Genomic DNA, 17,891 nt, shown 5'->3' on the forward strand with positions numbered 1-17,891 from the left:
ATATAAACTTCACCACTGGGAAAAAAAAAATCTCAAACTCATTGCACTGTTACTCTTTTATTAAATATTTTTCAGCTATTATTTTATTTTATTTTATAAAAGACACCAATAGTTCTGAAGGGCACTGAGCTGCTGAAATAGGAACAACCATTAGTCTAAACCATAAAATCCTCAGGCAAGGGTTTTTATTAACACTGTAGGATGTGCATTGTGTGGTACTGTAAATTGCAGCTTGGGCAGCTCTTTGATGGTCTGACTGCAGGCTGCCTTTCAATCTCATACACAGATGTGGAACTGAATGAAGAGATAAGATTCAGCAAGATGGGAAAAACTAGATCAACTTTGATTATGCTTATTTTCTTGCAATGTCACTGCGTCTCAGGTAGGTTCAGTGCATTGAGGATTTTATAGTCTTGTGCAGTGAATTATATTTTATGTTTTAAAACTGTAATTTTCAATTACAATATATTGTATGTATAGCAGCTTTGGGCAGAGTAAAACCGAAAAGTATGCATAACTGCAGAGCCGAAGTTTCTTAACATTATTATTATTATTATTATTATTATTATTATTATTATCACCACTTATACTCAATATGTATTTGGTAACACATTTTGCCAGCAAAACATTGGTGATGCATTTAAAAAATTCAATGTTTGGTGATATAAAAATGACTTTATTTATTTTATTATATTTTTTTAAATTGTTAACCTGAAAAATAGGGGAGAAAAAAAAGAAAAGAAAATATATATTTAAAAATTTGCTTTTGAGAATTAAAAAAATCCTTTTTTTTTATTGATTTGAAGGCATTCAGTTACTGTAGCAAATCAAAGTCTTATTTAACAATAACCTTAAATGAGAAAATTAGATTTAGAACATCACTGAGGTTTAATAATTAACTAACATTAATAATTAACAACTGAGGAGAGGGATTTGTTAGGGGAGGAAAAGGAAGTATGAGAAACTTAAGCAAATGTAAGTGTGCTAACTGACAATCATCAATAAATTTGGTTTAAAAAGGCATACACAAAAAGCACTTTAAAAAACAGACCAATTCACAAAAAAATAGTGATTTTAGAAATTAAGCGGGCAAAGCACAGTGGCTTAGTGGTTAGCACTGTTGCCTCAGACCTTCAGGTTCAGGGTTCGAGTTCTGCCCCGGGTCTGTTTTCATCTCTCTGTGCTTGGTGGGTTTCCTCCCACAGTCTAAAGAAATGCAGATTAGGTTAATTCTCACTCACTCATTTTCTATACCGCTTTATCCTGTATTTAGGGTCATGGGGACCTGGAGCCTTACCCAGGAGGCTTAAGGCACAAGGCAGGGTACACCCTGGACAGGGTGCCAATCCACTGCAGGGCAGATTAGGTTAACTGGTGCTCCCAAATTGCTCGTTGTTTGTGTGCCTTGCGATTGATTGGCACCCTGTGTGTACACCACACGGTGCACCCCGCCTCATGCCTTAAGACTTCTGGGATAGGCTTCAGGCCCTCGCGACCCTGTGTACAGGATAAAGCGGATATAGACGTTGAGTGAGTGATTCATTTTAGAAATTGTCCAGCAATTACTTTTTTTTTTTCAATTCAACTATTCTGTGATGTTATTTTACCTCCAGCCTTTAAGTATAGCTCAATACCTGATTACGAAATGAAAAAGTAAATCATAAACAACCCTAAAACTTGCAAAGTTTCTTCTGTACAATTAATTTCCTTGTTTCTCTTCAAACATAATGCAAATTCTCCTCATTTCACAGGATGGGTTCTGTGGAATATCAATCTTGCTGCAGACTCAGCATTATTAGCTTCTGTTGCGAAAATGAATGAAAGATCTCTTACCTACAACTTGTACAGGGCAACGTACAAGGCTGTTAGTCAGGTAATGTTATTGTATTGGCTTAAATATAATTATAAATCTGAAATATACCGAGTATGGTGTCATGAGATGAACCTTGTAAGGTGAACAGCAGAAGGATTAATCGCATGTGCGTGTGTATGTATAGTACTGTATGTGTGTATGTACTGTATATGTGCGTGTCTACTGCATGTGTGTATGTATGTACTGTATGAGTGTATATACTGTGTATTTGTACTGTGTGTGTGTGTGTGTAAAAATTAATGAACAAACAAGTAAATAAAATAAACACTGCAGCAAATTTAACAAAATTCCCAAAACATAACTACAACTTCAGAGAGCAGCCTAAGATTCATCATATTATTTTGGATGAGATGCAGAATACTGTACAAGTTGTGTTAGAATAGAAGGTGTATAATGTAGTCCAACATATTTTGAAGCAAAATTGTCAAGTTTGCAGAACTACATTGATGGGATTAGCAGAGTATCAGTAATTAATCATTTTAAGTACTTAAATATCTATAATTATTATTATTATTATTGGATTATTTAAATTATTAGGGAGCACAAACTAACGATAAACAAGGGGCTTGCTTCATAAATGCTATAACAAAGGTTTGTACCCTTTTAATAAAACAAAAACTTTACAACTAAAGGGCCCCAAAAGGGATATCATGTGTAGCATAGTACTAATATATACACATCAGTTCACAGCTCACATGCAGCTCCTGAATTTAAGCGATTGTTCGTCAACCGTTTCTACCTTTCCAGCAGTAATCACAGGTGAAAGAAGCACAAGGGATCGGATAGCACTGTCCTCCACGTGTGTCACTCCTGGTTCCCAGGATGTGTTCCATCAAGGCCACATTTATTGAAGCTTCATTTTACTTGACATTAAACATAAACTTCTGATGAGCTGGCTGTTCTATAGGAGAATGCCTCCCTCTTGTGGTGTTCTGCAGTACTACAGATTCACAGTTATTCAGCCAATAGGTTCCCAACCCTGGTTCTGGAGTGGACTACCCCATGTTCTGCACATTTTGTGCTTACACACCCAGTTCAGCTCTTGAATAAAAAATTGTGTTCAAGCAGGAAGAAGACTAAAATGTGCAGGACATGGGCGTATACCAGAATCTGTGCTCTAAATTAAAGATAAAGTTTAATGTCACATTGTATGGAAGTCACAATGTGCTTGTTCTCCATAGTAACATCATTTATTTATTTATTTATTTATTTCCCACCCAGATTAAGCTAGTGGACTTTAATACTTACGACCTTACCCTCAACTTTGGTGTAAGGGAGACCATGTGTCTTAAACCTCTGGCGGTAGCCCCAGACAGATGTCAGTTCAAGTGGAGCCTGTACATGGTGCGTACTCTACTTGTATTTCATTTATAAGCACTGTTATATGTAATATAATAAGTAGTATTTGCAGTGGAGCATACCTAATATCTCTCCTTTTCTCTCTGTCCAGCCTGAACACAAGTGTAGGAGTTACGTCCGTGTTTCTGGTGGTTTTATTTCCCTGAGGGGGGTGAGCTGCAGTGTGCATCCAGTAAGCTCCAGCAGTGAGGAAGATATTCTCGTAGTAAGAGACACAGACTAAACAGAGTGACATTTGCCCTGGAGCTTGCTGCTGCCACTGTCAGATGAAATTTTAGTAAGAAATACAACAAGCACCTGCAAAATTCAACATCCTACTGTAAATGTTTCCTTTAGTTCTTGATGGATTCTGTGTTATGCAACATACTTTTATTTAAATGCATAACATGTTGGCTTAAAACTTGCTTCAGTATTCTTTCGGACTTTTAATGGGAATTATTTCCAATTGTTTGCAAATTCTTATAAAACAGAAGTATAAAATTATTTCCTTTTTTATTCTGTAAGGCTGCTTTGTTACATTGTTTAAAAGTGCTATATTAAGTATACTTATGTAACCAATTCAATTTAGTTTTTTTTTAATGGTAACAATTTGAGTAAGTTAGTAAATATGTTGCTTCATTTATTACAACTAACAATATGATAAAACTTTGTAGTTTAAAATGTTAAAGTAAAATAATGGCAATCAGGTTGATCTCCCTCTGCGAGGATAATAGAAACATTCCACAGTAACGTTTAAACCTTCCATTTACTTTTTTAGTGCTTTTGTTTTCCTTTTTCACCAGGGAAACATTACCTAAATCTGTATGTGATTTATATAAATCATGTATGGTCAGGAGTGTGGTGTCAGACTAAAAATAAAAATGTCCACATTTATGTTCTTGTTGACCACATAATATGTGGACAACAGTATAGAAGTACCAAAAATACAGACACGTAAAGAAAACAGCACGGGCACAGCTTACTGCATGATTTACATATTTATATTGTTCAGTTTAAATGTAACATTTACTTTCCCATGTATCTTATCTTGAGCATTCCTGACTTTAACAACCGTTATTAGCAATGTTCACTCATGGCTTTAATAGTTTAGATATTTTTTCTCATTTAGAAAGCCAAACACCAGAAATGAATACAAGGTTTTTTTTTTAACAAATTGCTCACTCACTCTCACTCATCTTCTATATGCCGCTTTATCTTCAGGGTCGCAGCCAATGAATTGCTGTTGTAACATTATAAAATTATGAGATCAGATTTAGGCACAAAATAAGTCTTTTCTTCAAATTTGCACCTGCTAAGGTGACCACTCAACTCAAATAATAAATGAAGTCCGTAAAAGTGATATTAAATCTTTGTTGTTAAAGACTTTGTTATTTGTTATTTACTTTTACTTAAATTAAAATGCAAGCACTTTTAGGTCACTGTGATAGATGTTAGAAATATGATACAAGAACTTTGGTTCAGTACTAAAGGTAAGTGTAGCAATACAGACAATTTCTTCCCGATTTCTTTCCACAAAGCTAACAGCGGATGTTAAAGTCAAGTAGAGCTGCAGTATGTACAGGTAGGCATCAATGTAACCAACATAAACAGAGACAGAACACATCCAATTCCAAACACAGCCAGGCTAAAGAGCGCTTCACAAAAGTAGTGGGTTCATTTTCATCTAAACGTCTGAAAGTCTCTGCAAAATAAAGGTCCTATTTTGTAATAGAACAAGTTTAAAATCAGAAATGGTTTCTATCCAGTTGTATGGTCGAAGGTTTGCAACCTTTATGGGCTTAAGGAGAAATTTCAGACTTCAGATTTGCACCTTAAACAGAAGATAACTGAGGCAACACTACCATGCCTTTTGCTTTTTTTCTGAGAGTGGATCAACCAAACCACTCAGACAAAACACACATATACATAACTCTTCATTAATCCTGATTTCTATTCACGTTTAACGCATACAGTCAAGGGTTTAAAAACTAAACTTTAAAATAAGAATATATTTCAGGTATTAAATAATTTCATATAAAAAGGTAAAAGCTCCCTCCCCACCCCAAAATTCCAAATACATCTTTTAATATACACATATTATTCCCCTTTCCTCACACAGGAGTCCATGCAGTACCTATTTATAGTAATGGCAGAGTTACTTTTTCTCACTATTTTTTTTTTTTTTTTTACAATTTTTTGTAACTGCTTACACGTAATTGCAAAGCGGCACAAACACGCAGAGAAGCTTATACTGTAGGTGATTTGGCTTGCTTTTTCATAGTGTGGTAATAACTTGGGTTAAAATGAAGAATAGTATTTTTAACATTGTTAGTCATTTTCATGTTATGGCCTGTGAATGTCTATAGTTTGTATTAGAGAAAAGCAGACAACCAGCACACAGATTCTAGTGCATGGCTCCTCTACCAGTCACTGGTCAGTTTGGTGTTTTGGTCCCGTTTGGGTGGTGCTGGCGGTGGACCCCGCCGTAACGTTGCATAGCCTGAGATATTGGCACCTGCGTACCCTCCCTTTTTCTGCTGGCCCAGCAGCAGCTCTGGGGGAGGCGGTGGGAGTGCCATGTCGTCCATAGTGGCCACAGGGTCCATCTTAGCCGAGATGCGGGATGAAGTCAAAGAGCTGTGTCTAGACATTGACTTTCTCTTTAAAGTCCTGTTAAGGTCCTCGAGAAAGTTGGGTTGGACAGATAGGTTGCCTTTGGGGGATGTGGGGGGTATTTGAGAGGTAAATGGTGTAAGAGGGATCTGTTGTGGTGGGGGCGAAAGGGCCATGGGTTCAGGGGTTCCGCTGCTGCGGCGCTGCATAGTTGGAGGAGGTGTTTTTCTCAAGGAGCTTTGTTTCCTTGCTGAAGTGCTGGAGAAAAGCTGTGGTTGTGGGTTTACTACAGCCACTCTGGGAGCTCCACTATGCAACTCCACAGGTGGTGGAGGAGGGAGGAGCTCAGAGTCTGGAGGTGGAGGAGGGAAGTCACAATCAAGGGGGGGAGAGGGGAAGTCTGAGTTTGGCTGGCGGGACTGATTGGGTATCCCTTGTAGAGCCAGTGGTAGGCTTGCCAAATTGATCTTGCCTGGTTTCATTGATGCTCGAAAACTAATAGAAGAATCTTTAGATGGTGACCCAGTTGTAGAAGACGGAGTGGAAAGTGAGCTGGGTGATGGTTGGCTGGGCTGAGCAAACATGCTCACCAGGTCTTCGACTTTTTTTGGCTCCTGGGCCTCCACAGAAGAGTTGGACTTTATGCTAGAGTTTCTCTGTGGGGTTGGAGGAGGCCTCTTAATTGACGAACTGGTTGAAAGGTTGGAGGAGGTGGAAGGCGATTTCTTCAGGGGTGACCCAATCTTGGAAGAAGGGGGACTTGGATCAGCAGGTAAGGGTGGGGGTGGAGGAAAGTCTAGGCTACTTTCTGGTGGTGGTGGAGGGAACTCAGGAGACTGCGCCTGCCCTCCCAGTTGCCATTTGGGCTTGGTTTTTACCACTGGAGGAGACAGTGGGCTTTTGGAACCATCTAGAGTTCCAGGAAACTGGTTTGTAAGCTGTTTTACCAAAGATGATGTTGGAGAGATCGCTGTAGATAAAGGTGGTGCTTTTGAAGGGAAACTATGCTGTTTCGGCAAGGTGGGTGGAGGCTGGTTTGGGCTCTGGCTACCAGAGAAGCTCTGCTGCTTCTTCATGGAGGTGGGTGGTGTCGGAGACAAAGGTGGACCTACAGGGGAGACTGGAGACATGCCATGTCCAGATGGTTTGGGAGCTGTCTGTGGAGGAAATCCTCCAGTGAATGTTTTCGGTGGGGCAAGAGGAGCCATTGTCACCTGTTGGGTAGGTGGGGGAGAGAAACACACTGGAGGTGGAGGTGGGGGAGGCTCCTCATCTTGGCCAAGAGGAGAAAAGTCATAATTCATATGAGGAAATTTCTGGGCCAGGAACTCTTGAAGGCCATTAGTGCTGAGAGGTGGCGGGCACGTAAATTGCTCTGGGGGTGGTGGGGGAGGCAAGATGCCATTGCTCTGCATGTGATCCAAAGGAGGAGGAGGTAAGTGCTCTTCTTCAGGAGGTGGAGGAGGGATAAACTCTGGCTGAGGGCTTGGGGGGCCTAACTTTAGCACTGCCATCGCTGATCCTGGCACGGGCATCGACAGAGGAGGAGGTGGTGGTGCTGGAGGTGGGATACTGGATCCTGCTGCTATATTATTCATTACTGGTTTCACAGACTGGGGGGGAGGGGTTGGAGGCACTGACTGTTGCTGCTGCTGTTGTTGTTGCAGTGCTGCCACTAGAGGGGTCTGTTTGAAGTGATTAGGGGCCTGGGAGATGTTGTGAAGCCTTGCAATGGTGCTGTACTTGGTAAACTTGGTGGGTGTGGAGTGGGTAGAGGTAGGCAGGGGTGGAGGGGGAGGTGGAGGAGGAGGGGGTGAAGGTGGAGAAGGAGAAGACTGAGGTGACATGCTTGGATAGCTTCCATGTGGTAGGACAGATTGCGGCATCTGGGGCAGATGGGAAAGTTGGAGAGGGTAGGAAGCCCTACTAGGCTGTGCAGGTGGAGGTAGATCCATTCTTATCTGTTAAAAAAAGAATAAATCAATGGATTAAAAAAATACTTACAATGTCAGCCGTGCTCAATATGCATACAGAAGTTAAGAGAATTGTTTAGAAGAAATGGTTATAGAATGAAGTAACAAATGTAAAAGTAGTAAAAGACAACAATTATTGACATGAATGAGGGGATGATAGTCATCCTGAAAATCACATTTGCTAGGCTGAGATCAGCATGGCTGGACCTGTACTGTATGTTTAAAAAAAAATTTTACTTCTGCATGTGACAAATATTAAGCACTTAGAGTACAACAGTTTATTATTACCTCTGAGCATACCTCTCTAAAGCACAATCCCATTTTTGCAAACACACATAATTCTTTGTTAATGTACCACAGTGCACTCAACCTTCAATTAACTGCATTAATCCTACAATACTGCTTTGTGGAAATCCATTAAAAGTTAACACAAGCCTCTAAAACCAGTCTCTCACACCACATCCCAATTAGGCTGCATTCATCACAACACACAAGGAGTAAACGACTATAGAGAACTAGCAGAGTGGTTAGTGGCCTCTAAGTTATGTAAGGATAAAGGAAAACACTAGTGTTATAAGGGTTTTCACACCCTAACCTCAATCCCCACCAGTGCATAAGGGCCTTGCAAGACTTGGATTTTGCAGCCTAGGAGAGGAGAGGAGAGCAGAAGAGCACAGAAAATCAGCAGTCACCTACAGTGCACTGGCCTATCTGCATCTGAGGTGCCAGTATGGTATGGCAGCTCCAAAGACTAAGCATGCTGCTCCCTGTTCCCTGAAAGCTGATTTTATCGAACATAAAGCAAATATATACAGTGCCTGACCAAAAATAAATAAATAAATCGCACACACTAAGATTTCATTCATTCACCTTTAGCTCTTTTAACTATCCACAAGCTCTTTTAACTACAGTATTTGAATTCTGGAATATGCCTGTGCCATTGATATGATCTGGTCGTTCAGTACATTCATCAGCTGACTTCATTTTATTGCCTACATTCGCTTTTAAACATAGATATAGTTTTTAATGGTGATTTTTTCCAACTTTGAGTGTTAAATGATATATATATTTATGTTATTATAAGTTTTTCCTACCACATTTCTTCCACAAAGTGGATGCTTGAGCACTATCCTTCCAGATTTTGATAATATTTTGCAGGGTTCTTAACTCAGTTTCAATAACTTTAAATTTCCTTAGTTGTTTTCTTTGCTGGACCCTTATGAAATGTTTTTTTTTTTAATTTATTTTTGGCCAGGCTGTATACATGGTCATGAGCAGGAGTGCTAATTAATGCAGCTTATCATACTCATACAGATATTAATCTGATAGGGTTTTGCCCCTGCGCTTGTACTGGACTTTCTTGCTAGCATAATGTAATAAACACGGTTAAGCTAATATGTGTTATATAAAATTGTAAAGTATATTAATCTGAGTTGCAAGGGCTAAACTGAAGAATGATAATCAATTGATCATTTGGATATGCAGATAAGGCCAACACTGTTCATGCAGGTTTACTATACCATTAACACTAGAACAAAAAAAAAAAGTGACAGCTTTAGACAATAAGGCTACAATCAAATCTTTTTTTTCTGAGACAGAATGAGACAATGTGATGGAAGAGAGGAGCAGATGATGGAAGCAAACAGCTAATGTTGACATGTTTTAGAGCACCTTGGATTCCTCAGCCTGGTTGCCTCTCTTCCAGGCCTCAGAGAAGATGGAGCTGACCACACTCTGAGAGCGAACATGTCCAGAGGAAGTTGTCTCTGACACACCACTGTCTGAATAATTGGACTGAGATTCTGCAAAAAAAAAAGTGAGTTCATTGTAAATTCGAGGTTTTGACTAATGTGGGTCCAAACAATCAAAGAACATACTGATTAACATGCAAGTGTCCTGGATGCTATGTGGTGCACTGGCTAATAGATTACATTGTTTAGAACTTTATTTATTAAATGTATCTGTTTCAGTATATTCTGGTCAGGGTAGCTGCAGTTCATTGGGAATATGGTAGCAAAGTACAAAAATCTGTAGGAGGGATTGGTCAAGCACACACATCTAGTACAATAGAGACTTTTTTTGTACTTTATCCTTTCACTATTTATCACTTGATTTTCTGTGACGTTGACATGTGGAAATAAAAATACTCCCCCAAAAAATAAGTTCTGTTTTTAAGGACTGAATTCCATCATAATGTCAAATCACCTGCCATAATCTGAGCTCACCTGGCAGACTGGATGAGCTGGAACCAGACTTCATGCTGGAACTGGAGAGAGATGACCAGTCATGGGCGGCTTCAGTGCGCTTCATAGCCTCCTGGTAGTTAAAATACAGCTGCTTCCCATACTGCAGAAAACAACACGAACCATGTAAGATACTTGACCCAAAAGTACAAGGCCAGACTGCCTCATGCCACCATCAATCAACAAGCTGATACCTTGGCGATCCGTATTCCATTGACCCACTGTTGTAGAGTTCTGACATCTTCACAGCACAGGTACTTGATATACTGAGACTTCTTCTGAATCTGAGGGTGCTGAAAAATGAAAGCCGGAATATAATGGAACAGGTTGGAAACATCTAGCAGCTTTGAATTCTTCCACATCACTCTAGGGGGCAGTACAAATCCACATTGTCAAATACAGTACAGTAACTGCATGTCTAACCAGTTTTTAAGCAAACATTTTGTGAAGCTGCTTTGAGACAATGACCATTGTTAAAAGCGCTATATAAATAAAATTGAATTGAATTTATATTTCTTTACAACACAAACCTATAAAAAGACATACCATGACATTGAAAATAAGAAACAAAGAAACCATAGCTAATCAAAGCATCAAACAGAGTTGTTGAATTAAATCAAGTAGTTTTAAAATGTTCTTTCATGTGTTTGTATTACTGTTTTCTAGGAAAGCCTCAGCATAAAAAAGAAATTGAAAAATATTCATTTATTTTCTGTTATAAGATAAGATAAACCTTTATTAGTTGGGAAATTTGTTCACAAAATATGGATCACAAAATAAAACTCTTAAGCCCAAACTTTAAAGCACATCTTACTCAGTACTACATATTGTTTACTACAGTACTCTGATCCCACTTGACTGACATCTTAGTATTTACAGCATAGACACCTTCATTTTTGTATCCTGACAACTTTTTAATCTTTGTATGGCCTGGTTTCAATTAGATTAAACTGACTTTGCAGGCTTAATCTTTAGTAAGCCCTCTGTAATTTACGGTGACTGTGTGGAATCAGTTTTTTTCTGCACTCCATTTCATGAGTGATTTGGTGTTCATACTTCACCAAAGGCAAAAAATCATTTTATAAATGCAGCTTACGCACAAGCAGAGTCTATTTATTATTAAGCCTCCTCTTATACTGTTTATTTTGTAATGTGCTAAAGAGAAGTCGTTAGACTTATGCCTAAGGGTTGAGTGTACTATCAACATAATGAGATCATTGCTTTATTTACTTTTTTGATGAATGCCGTAGATCCTTGCTGCTCTAGCTAATATTGTGTGGCCAAAGTCAAACAATTTTTATTCTTTATTATTTGATTGATTTACACTAGCAGGCAAAAAAGGACATGTTAGATGTAATATGTACTTAAATTGTCTTATAGGCATTTTATTAAAGGCTTATTTGTTTTCGTGCTCCACTTTATAAAGCTTTGATATTGATATAGACAGACATTACGTGTTGTTTTATGAAAAGAATAAAACTGACATATGAGACATGACATTTTTGACTTTTACTGTATGTTAATTAGGCACAGTTAAAATGATAAAATTATATACATATGACAATAAACAGTCTCAACAGCCTGCTCAGTGTTTAGGTCAAGCCATAAAATATGCAGCTGGAAAGACACACGGTGCACCTGAGTATTACAGAGAGCACTCACACTTGTACTGTAAGACTGATTTTGTACCTTGAGGGCCATGCAGTAGTCAGTGGGAGCTTTGTACTTGCTACGGTAATCACGCCCCAGATAAACGTTCACGTGATCCAGCTGTAGGAAGCATGCCAGGTCTCTAGAAGTCTGTAGTGGATGACATGGAGGGAAAATACAAAGAATTTCAAGTTACAAGTTGCAAGACCATGTAACTAAGCTATAAATGGTAAATAGAGATATATATATATATTTTTTATTTTTTTTGCAAAAATACTTGTTCATCCAGATTTCTACATCCATTTAGACTTCAGGACACAGTATAGATGAGATTATTGAAGAGTAGTGTGCACAGGCTTTGCTTCAAACCAGAATTGGGACAATTTAATATTATTAGTGTCTGGGTTAACATTGAGTTACTGTAAATGTTCAGCAGCTGTTTAGCCTCAAGGAAAACTCGATTACCCAATTTCTATTTGCTTGCATAGACAATGTACTGTATATCTATCCATAGCATATCTATCTATACTCGGATCTCCTCAGGAATTACTGGCATGCTTCATAAAAAAACAACAATGCACTTGTGCCATAATGAGCTCAAATGAACTTTGTAATGAAGAAAAGAAATTCTGTCCACTTCTGATTTGCTGATCAAGTACATTTGTGATGGTAATATTGGATATGTTTTCTAAAATGCCAGTTAAGATCTGAAACCATACAGTGTGAATTATAAGCAACGTTAGTAGAAACAAATGTATTTTTCATAGCACTGTATTTTTACCTTGAGGATGCTGGAGAGTATTGAAAAGACACACACACACACACACACAAAAAGCTCAAGCTAAAGCTCACTGGTACTCCCTCCAGGCGTAGAATTCACTTACTATCAATTAGTGATCTGGATACTTTGCAATCAGTGTCTTGCAGGACCAAATGTTACTTAAGAAAATATTCGAAAAAATAGTGATAAAACAAAACTATATTTCATATGAGCATATGTTCTTTTTTGTAGTATACAAAAGTTATAACAATTTGACAAAAGACCTCGGTCACGAAGTCCTTTCCCCTTATTAAATATTAAATATTTGTCATTCTAGTAACACTTCTTCAGTACTGTATTGTCACAAAGCACTCCAAGCACAGTGGAATTGACACTGAATAACTGCGACTGACAGATATGTGTTTCCAGTTCATCAATGTGTTTGTGTATGTGTGTGTTGTAAGGGCTGTCTGGTAAATGGCACAAAGAGAATGACAGATGGAGAAATAAAGAGTAAAGAAAAAGGGCTGGGCAAGAACTAACCTTGGCTTTGCCCTTTGGCACGTAGTATAGTCCAGAGGCCCGTAAAAGGAAATATCGCTTTTTCCAGGACTTCTTACCATCCTCTTTAAGCCAAAGCACTCCCTCCATCTCAGGCACGCTGATTGAACTTCCACAAAAACACTCCTGCAGGGGGAAAAAAAACCAGACATAATTTCATCTACAACACTGACACACAGTATGACTTCTATAATGCAATGCATCTTCATGAGAGACAAGAGGGGTGTTTTGGGGCTCAGACATAAAAACCTTTAAAGCGTCCCTCACCTCCAGCAGTGCTTCTTTATTCCTGTCAGTCATCTCACACGTCTCCTTACGGCCCAGCAAATAGTTCTGAGTAGAAGAGGTTAAATTTGGTCAACATATAAAATGATCAACAACACAGCACTTGCATTGTTCCTTGAATATATATACAAAAGAAAAAACACTTTCAGATTTTTATTCAGCTCAGGAAGCCAGAAGTTAAATGCTGGAAATATGTGAAAACAGGACAAAAGACTGCAAGTCTAACGGAGCAACACAGAACCTGACAACAAGCCAGATAAGACTGTCTGACCTTGTACAGCCTCTGAGAACGGGTGGGTCCTATGGGCACTCGGCCAGATTTAAACTCATTCTAACCCTGCTTTTATACCAGACCGACCCTAGGTGACTTCTATCCACTACAATAATATACTAAATAGTAATTATACTCGGGGGCAAGAATTGTCCTGGCCAAGTTTTTTTTTTTTTTTATTTATACACAAATGTGTATTCATTCAAAGGTAGGACTGACTTGATGCATAATACAACATCTGGTCAGACATCTGTGGGAGGACATTAAAAATACATACGAGAACACAGCCATGTTCAGGTCTAAAACATCTTATATTTACCCCAAAGACTTTTTTTTATATAAAAAGGTAAGAAATCTTAAAGAAAGGCTACTCTGTATTTAATTCTGTTGCATCTCGCTTACGTCTGTTGAGGTTTATGCAACACTATTTTATTTAATACAAAATTTTTTGCTTGGTCCAAAAATCAGAATTTTTCTAATATGAAATTTGACATTTTCTTTTTAGATTTAGGACCCAAAATGGTTTCAAAACTAACAATAGAAAATTAAATAAAACCAAACCTAACATTACTTGACTTTTTACTTTCTGGTCACCTGAAGTCAAAAGTCTGGAACAATCGGAATCGGTTCAGAACAATCTTCGCACTAAAAGCACTAAAACATCTTCTCTGTATGTAATAACAGCAGCTTTTGTCACTTATAAAACACTTAACATTGTAGTATTCCGTGTATACACTCGTATACAAGAAGCCAGTGTCAGTTGAACCATTTGCTGGATTTTATGTGTTTTAAATCTTTGCCTATGGTTCCAGACTTTTGGGTGACTCTATATAATCCTATGAGGGAAGATTAATGCATTACCAATAAGTGTAAGTTTGATCTAATGCTTAATGCTAAACTTATATATAATATTAAAATATTAGATGTTAAGTGAAATAGTTTCCTTCCATAAGCAAATTACATTTCCTGATCCTGCTCAGTCATAACAATCAACCCAGTCATACCTTTCTTTGTCCGTACAGCTACAGCATAACATAACATCCACGTCATTTCATTCCTCATTTTTGTTTAATGATGTGTAAGCAAAGCCAAACGCTTATATAGAAAGCTATCAGAAATATATTTATAACTTCGATCCCATGTTGTAATTCTTCTGATAGAATAAATCAATGTTCCTCTGCCAGTCAATAACAAACATGCATTTTCTGTTGCAATAGGATTATAAAATGTCAACTATTTGTCACAGTTTTGGTCCCATCATCCCCAAATCTAAATACAGTCTGATTTCATCTAGATTAATACAGGCTGTGTAGACAGACTACAGACTAGATAGACACTGTAGTGCTCTGCAAAAGGTGAACAGCTCCGGTGCTGATGCCCCTCTCACCTGCGGGTTCTTGAAGAGAGCGTACTTCTCGATGCGTTCGATGAACATAAGCCTGTTGGTGCTGTCTCGGGTCCAGTTCAGCAGATTCTCCACCAGGTTCTCATGGTCCTCAAAGATTCGCTCTGGAGAACAGTGGAAAAATATAATGAGGAGGAGAGAAAGAGGAAGATCAGAATCAGCAGAGCGATCAGTTTAAACAAGCCAAACTAATTCTCATCATTAAAATGCTAATTACTAAACAACATTTTTTTTTTTAAGAGAATTTGGTGCTAATTTGTTTGTAGTGATCTTCTCCCTTGGGTAGAACCTGTTAATGAGATACTGCCTTACACACAATATCGCAGGACCTGACAGTGGCGTTAATCTGAACTGCAGTAACACTGCAGGCACTCACTTCTCTCGAGACTACAGCACTAAACTCACTCACCAATCACTTACATCTATCTAATCACAGACACAGACACACACCCATATCACTCCAATGCCACTTACACTCTCCACATCACTATTCTGCCTTATACACCCACATCAGATATACTGTACAGTGCATGCACACACTATTTTTATCCATAACTTGAGCTCTCAAGTTGATTTCAGCTACCCAAAAAATGATAAAATATCTTTGTACACCCTGAGACAAAATAATAATAATAATAATAATAATAATGCAAAAATGTTATTTATATAATTAATAATTGATTGGTGTTGTAGAGCTACATATCATTTAAAAATTTAAAATGATAAAATCCCATATTTGAGGCTTATAGCTCCTGGAACTCCATTAAAGACCTACTTGCTGGTTTTGCTCCTGATCCTAGCATTAATAATGATGCAAGTCCTGTGCAAGTGAAACTGACACAGCTACATATAACACACAATATTAGCTGGAGAAACTAGAAGGTCAGGACAAAATCCTTTCTAAATATGACTATAACAAGTGGAAAAAAATGTAAGAGTTTTGATAATCTCACAGCATTTAAACCATAAATATAACAAAAGAACAAAAAAAAAAAGTCCTTTAAATAATTCATTAATCACTACTCATTTGTACTCTGTTTACAGATACAGAACACCCCTCTAATAATACTCAATCTCATAACAGCCTAGCAAAAATGACATCTGTGCCACGAGGACAGAACTAGAGGCAGCTTCACAGTGACGGGCACTACAACGTGGGAGCAGCTAAAACCTACAGGTAGTTCCCGACTTATGAACGAGATACGATGTTTTGCAGCGGCTTTGGCCTTCAGTGAAATCAAGGGCTTCCTGGTGATGACGTACAGTACTGTTCAGTGAAATGGAACAGCGTACTGCAACTGTATCTCTCTGCTTGTGTGCTGCACCTCCCAAGGTTATGTGATGAGACGTGATTACCCTGGGTGAGTCTGTTGGTATTCCTTAGTGCTCATTAACAGGTTATGTTGTTGTTATGTTAACAAGTTGTTACTTTACGAAAATGAAAAGTCAGTTTAAATGTTGATGTGTCGTTCTGCTCCTCCACTCACCCATTTGTAGTTCGCTGATCATCTCCACCAGAGACCAGTCCAGGCTGTAACCACAGTGCGATTTGTCTAGCAGGCTGTCCAGTACCTGACGCACCGTCTGCCTCTCATCCACCATCATGGTTTTGGAGCTCTCATCAGAAAGATGCACTCGGATCACCAGCTAAAGGAAACAAACAAAATGAGCTTAGTTGTCAGGCTGAATAATTGACTAACTGAGGGATTTGTGTCATAAAATATCTAAAACTGTAATTTGGCCTTCATAGAAACTACTGTCAGAAAAGTGCTTTTATTATTAGATTAGATTATTACACAAAACAACACCAGTTATAACCTACAGATAACACTATATATAGACACTAATACAATCCAAATATATCTTAAAAAAACGAGAAACATGTACATTTACCATCACTAATGTACTGAGAGATAACACTTTTCATGCATTATTCAAGACATTTGATCACTTTATGTACTGTACAGTGTACATGAAATACACGTGTTGTGTCCTATGGGACCGCAGACAGAGTCCAGTATTGTGTGATCAGACAATGCCCAAATAAACATAATTTGGTGCATACCTGTACTCTGATAAAGTGATGTTGTCAAGTACTGTACCAAAATTAAACTTAAACTGTTAGAGGAGGATGCTGATGATGCACTTTAGTTTTTGCACTGTGACATTTCTAATTTTCAACACTCTTTGTATTTAAAAAGGTTTCCTTGTTCTAGTTTTCAGTTCAAATTTGCTTAAAAAAGAAGCTCTATTTTTAATTATAACTCAACCAACATATTAATAACACATTGTGATACGGTGGATTTATAGCATTTGGGGAAAAATCATACAAAATTCCAACTGATATAACCAAAACAAATGTAACATATGTTGGCTTTTCTCACACCTGTGTCACTTGAAGAAACCATGCACAAAACATTCCTCCAGTTTGCAATACTTCTTTTTGTAGTCAATTGTTATACTACAGTAAATACAAAAAAAAAAATGTTCATTACAAAAATGTTTATTGCATTTTTTTTTTTATCCTGGTATGACATAATATGCAGTAAGTGTGATAGTGCTCATGTTGACCTAACACTTTTTTAAATCTACCACATCATCTGACCACTGGACCAATAGTCTTAATTGTTATAATTGTTATAATTGTTCAATTTGGTCAATATGTGCCATATTATATGTGCCCCCCCTAAAAGCTCGGATGCCTTATTTATTTACATATTTGCTTGCTGTGCATGTCTAAAGTTAATCATTATTTCAGCATGAGGAACCAACACCAACGCCTCTGCTTAGTTTTCAGTGCCTGAAATCAGCGAGTCGACTCCCTGCACCATCACTGTGAACACACACTGAAAGTAGGATGGTGACTTGACAGAGCAGGTATTAAACATATAAATACAGCTCTATTGGGTCAAAAAATAC

At 38.0% G+C, this 17,891-nt stretch overlaps 2 protein-coding genes across 5 annotated transcripts in view; one reads left to right on the forward strand and one right to left on the reverse strand.

The window, feature by feature from the left end:
• Window positions 1-321: 321 nt before the first annotated feature.
• Window positions 322-3,455, forward strand: LOC128524404 (secreted phosphoprotein 24-like). Its single transcript, XM_053496972.1, has 4 exons — window positions 322-382; window positions 1,752-1,873; window positions 3,095-3,217; window positions 3,324-3,455. Exons 1-4 carry the CDS (start codon window positions 322-324, stop codon window positions 3,453-3,455), a joined length of 438 nt encoding a protein of 145 aa, XP_053352947.1.
• Window positions 3,456-4,196: 741 nt separating this feature from the next.
• The window catches only part of raph1a (Ras association (RalGDS/AF-6) and pleckstrin homology domains 1a), a 71,005-nt gene continuing 57,310 nt past the window's right edge, over window positions 4,197-17,891 (reverse strand). For all 4 annotated transcript variants that reach the window (XM_053496296.1, XM_053496295.1, XM_053496297.1 and 1 more), the window contains 9 exons: window positions 16,460-16,619; window positions 14,955-15,076; window positions 13,279-13,344; window positions 12,994-13,137; window positions 11,730-11,840; window positions 10,235-10,333; window positions 10,023-10,143; window positions 9,469-9,599; window positions 4,197-7,785 (listed from right to left, as the gene is read on the reverse strand). In XM_053496296.1, coding sequence (XP_053352271.1) covers window positions 5,632-7,785; window positions 9,469-9,599; window positions 10,023-10,143; window positions 10,235-10,333; window positions 11,730-11,840; window positions 12,994-13,137; window positions 13,279-13,344; window positions 14,955-15,076; window positions 16,460-16,619 — 3,108 coding nt within the window. In that variant the 3' untranslated portion in view covers window positions 4,197-5,631. The remainder of the gene's footprint in view (window positions 7,786-9,468; window positions 9,600-10,022; window positions 10,144-10,234; window positions 10,334-11,729; window positions 11,841-12,993; window positions 13,138-13,278; window positions 13,345-14,954; window positions 15,077-16,459; window positions 16,620-17,891) is intronic.

This window comes from Clarias gariepinus, chromosome 5 (assembly GCF_024256425.1).
Source record: "Clarias gariepinus isolate MV-2021 ecotype Netherlands chromosome 5, CGAR_prim_01v2, whole genome shotgun sequence".
Classification (NCBI taxonomy): domain Eukaryota; kingdom Metazoa; phylum Chordata; class Actinopteri; order Siluriformes; family Clariidae; genus Clarias; species Clarias gariepinus.

What these genes read in the sequence shown, in the direction of transcription:
- LOC128524404 (XM_053496972.1), top strand. Translation starts at nt 322, where the DNA reads ATGGGAAAAACTAGATCAACTTTGATTATGCTTATTTTCTTGCAATGT. An exon ending in GCAATGTCACTGCGTCTCAG is followed by an intron (nt 383 to 1,751) that starts GTAGGTTCAGTG and finishes CTCATTTCACAG; the next exon opens with GATGGGTTCTGTGGAATATC. An exon ending in CGTACAAGGCTGTTAGTCAG is followed by an intron (nt 1,874 to 3,094) that starts GTAATGTTATTG and finishes TTTCCCACCCAG; the next exon opens with ATTAAGCTAGTGGACTTTAA.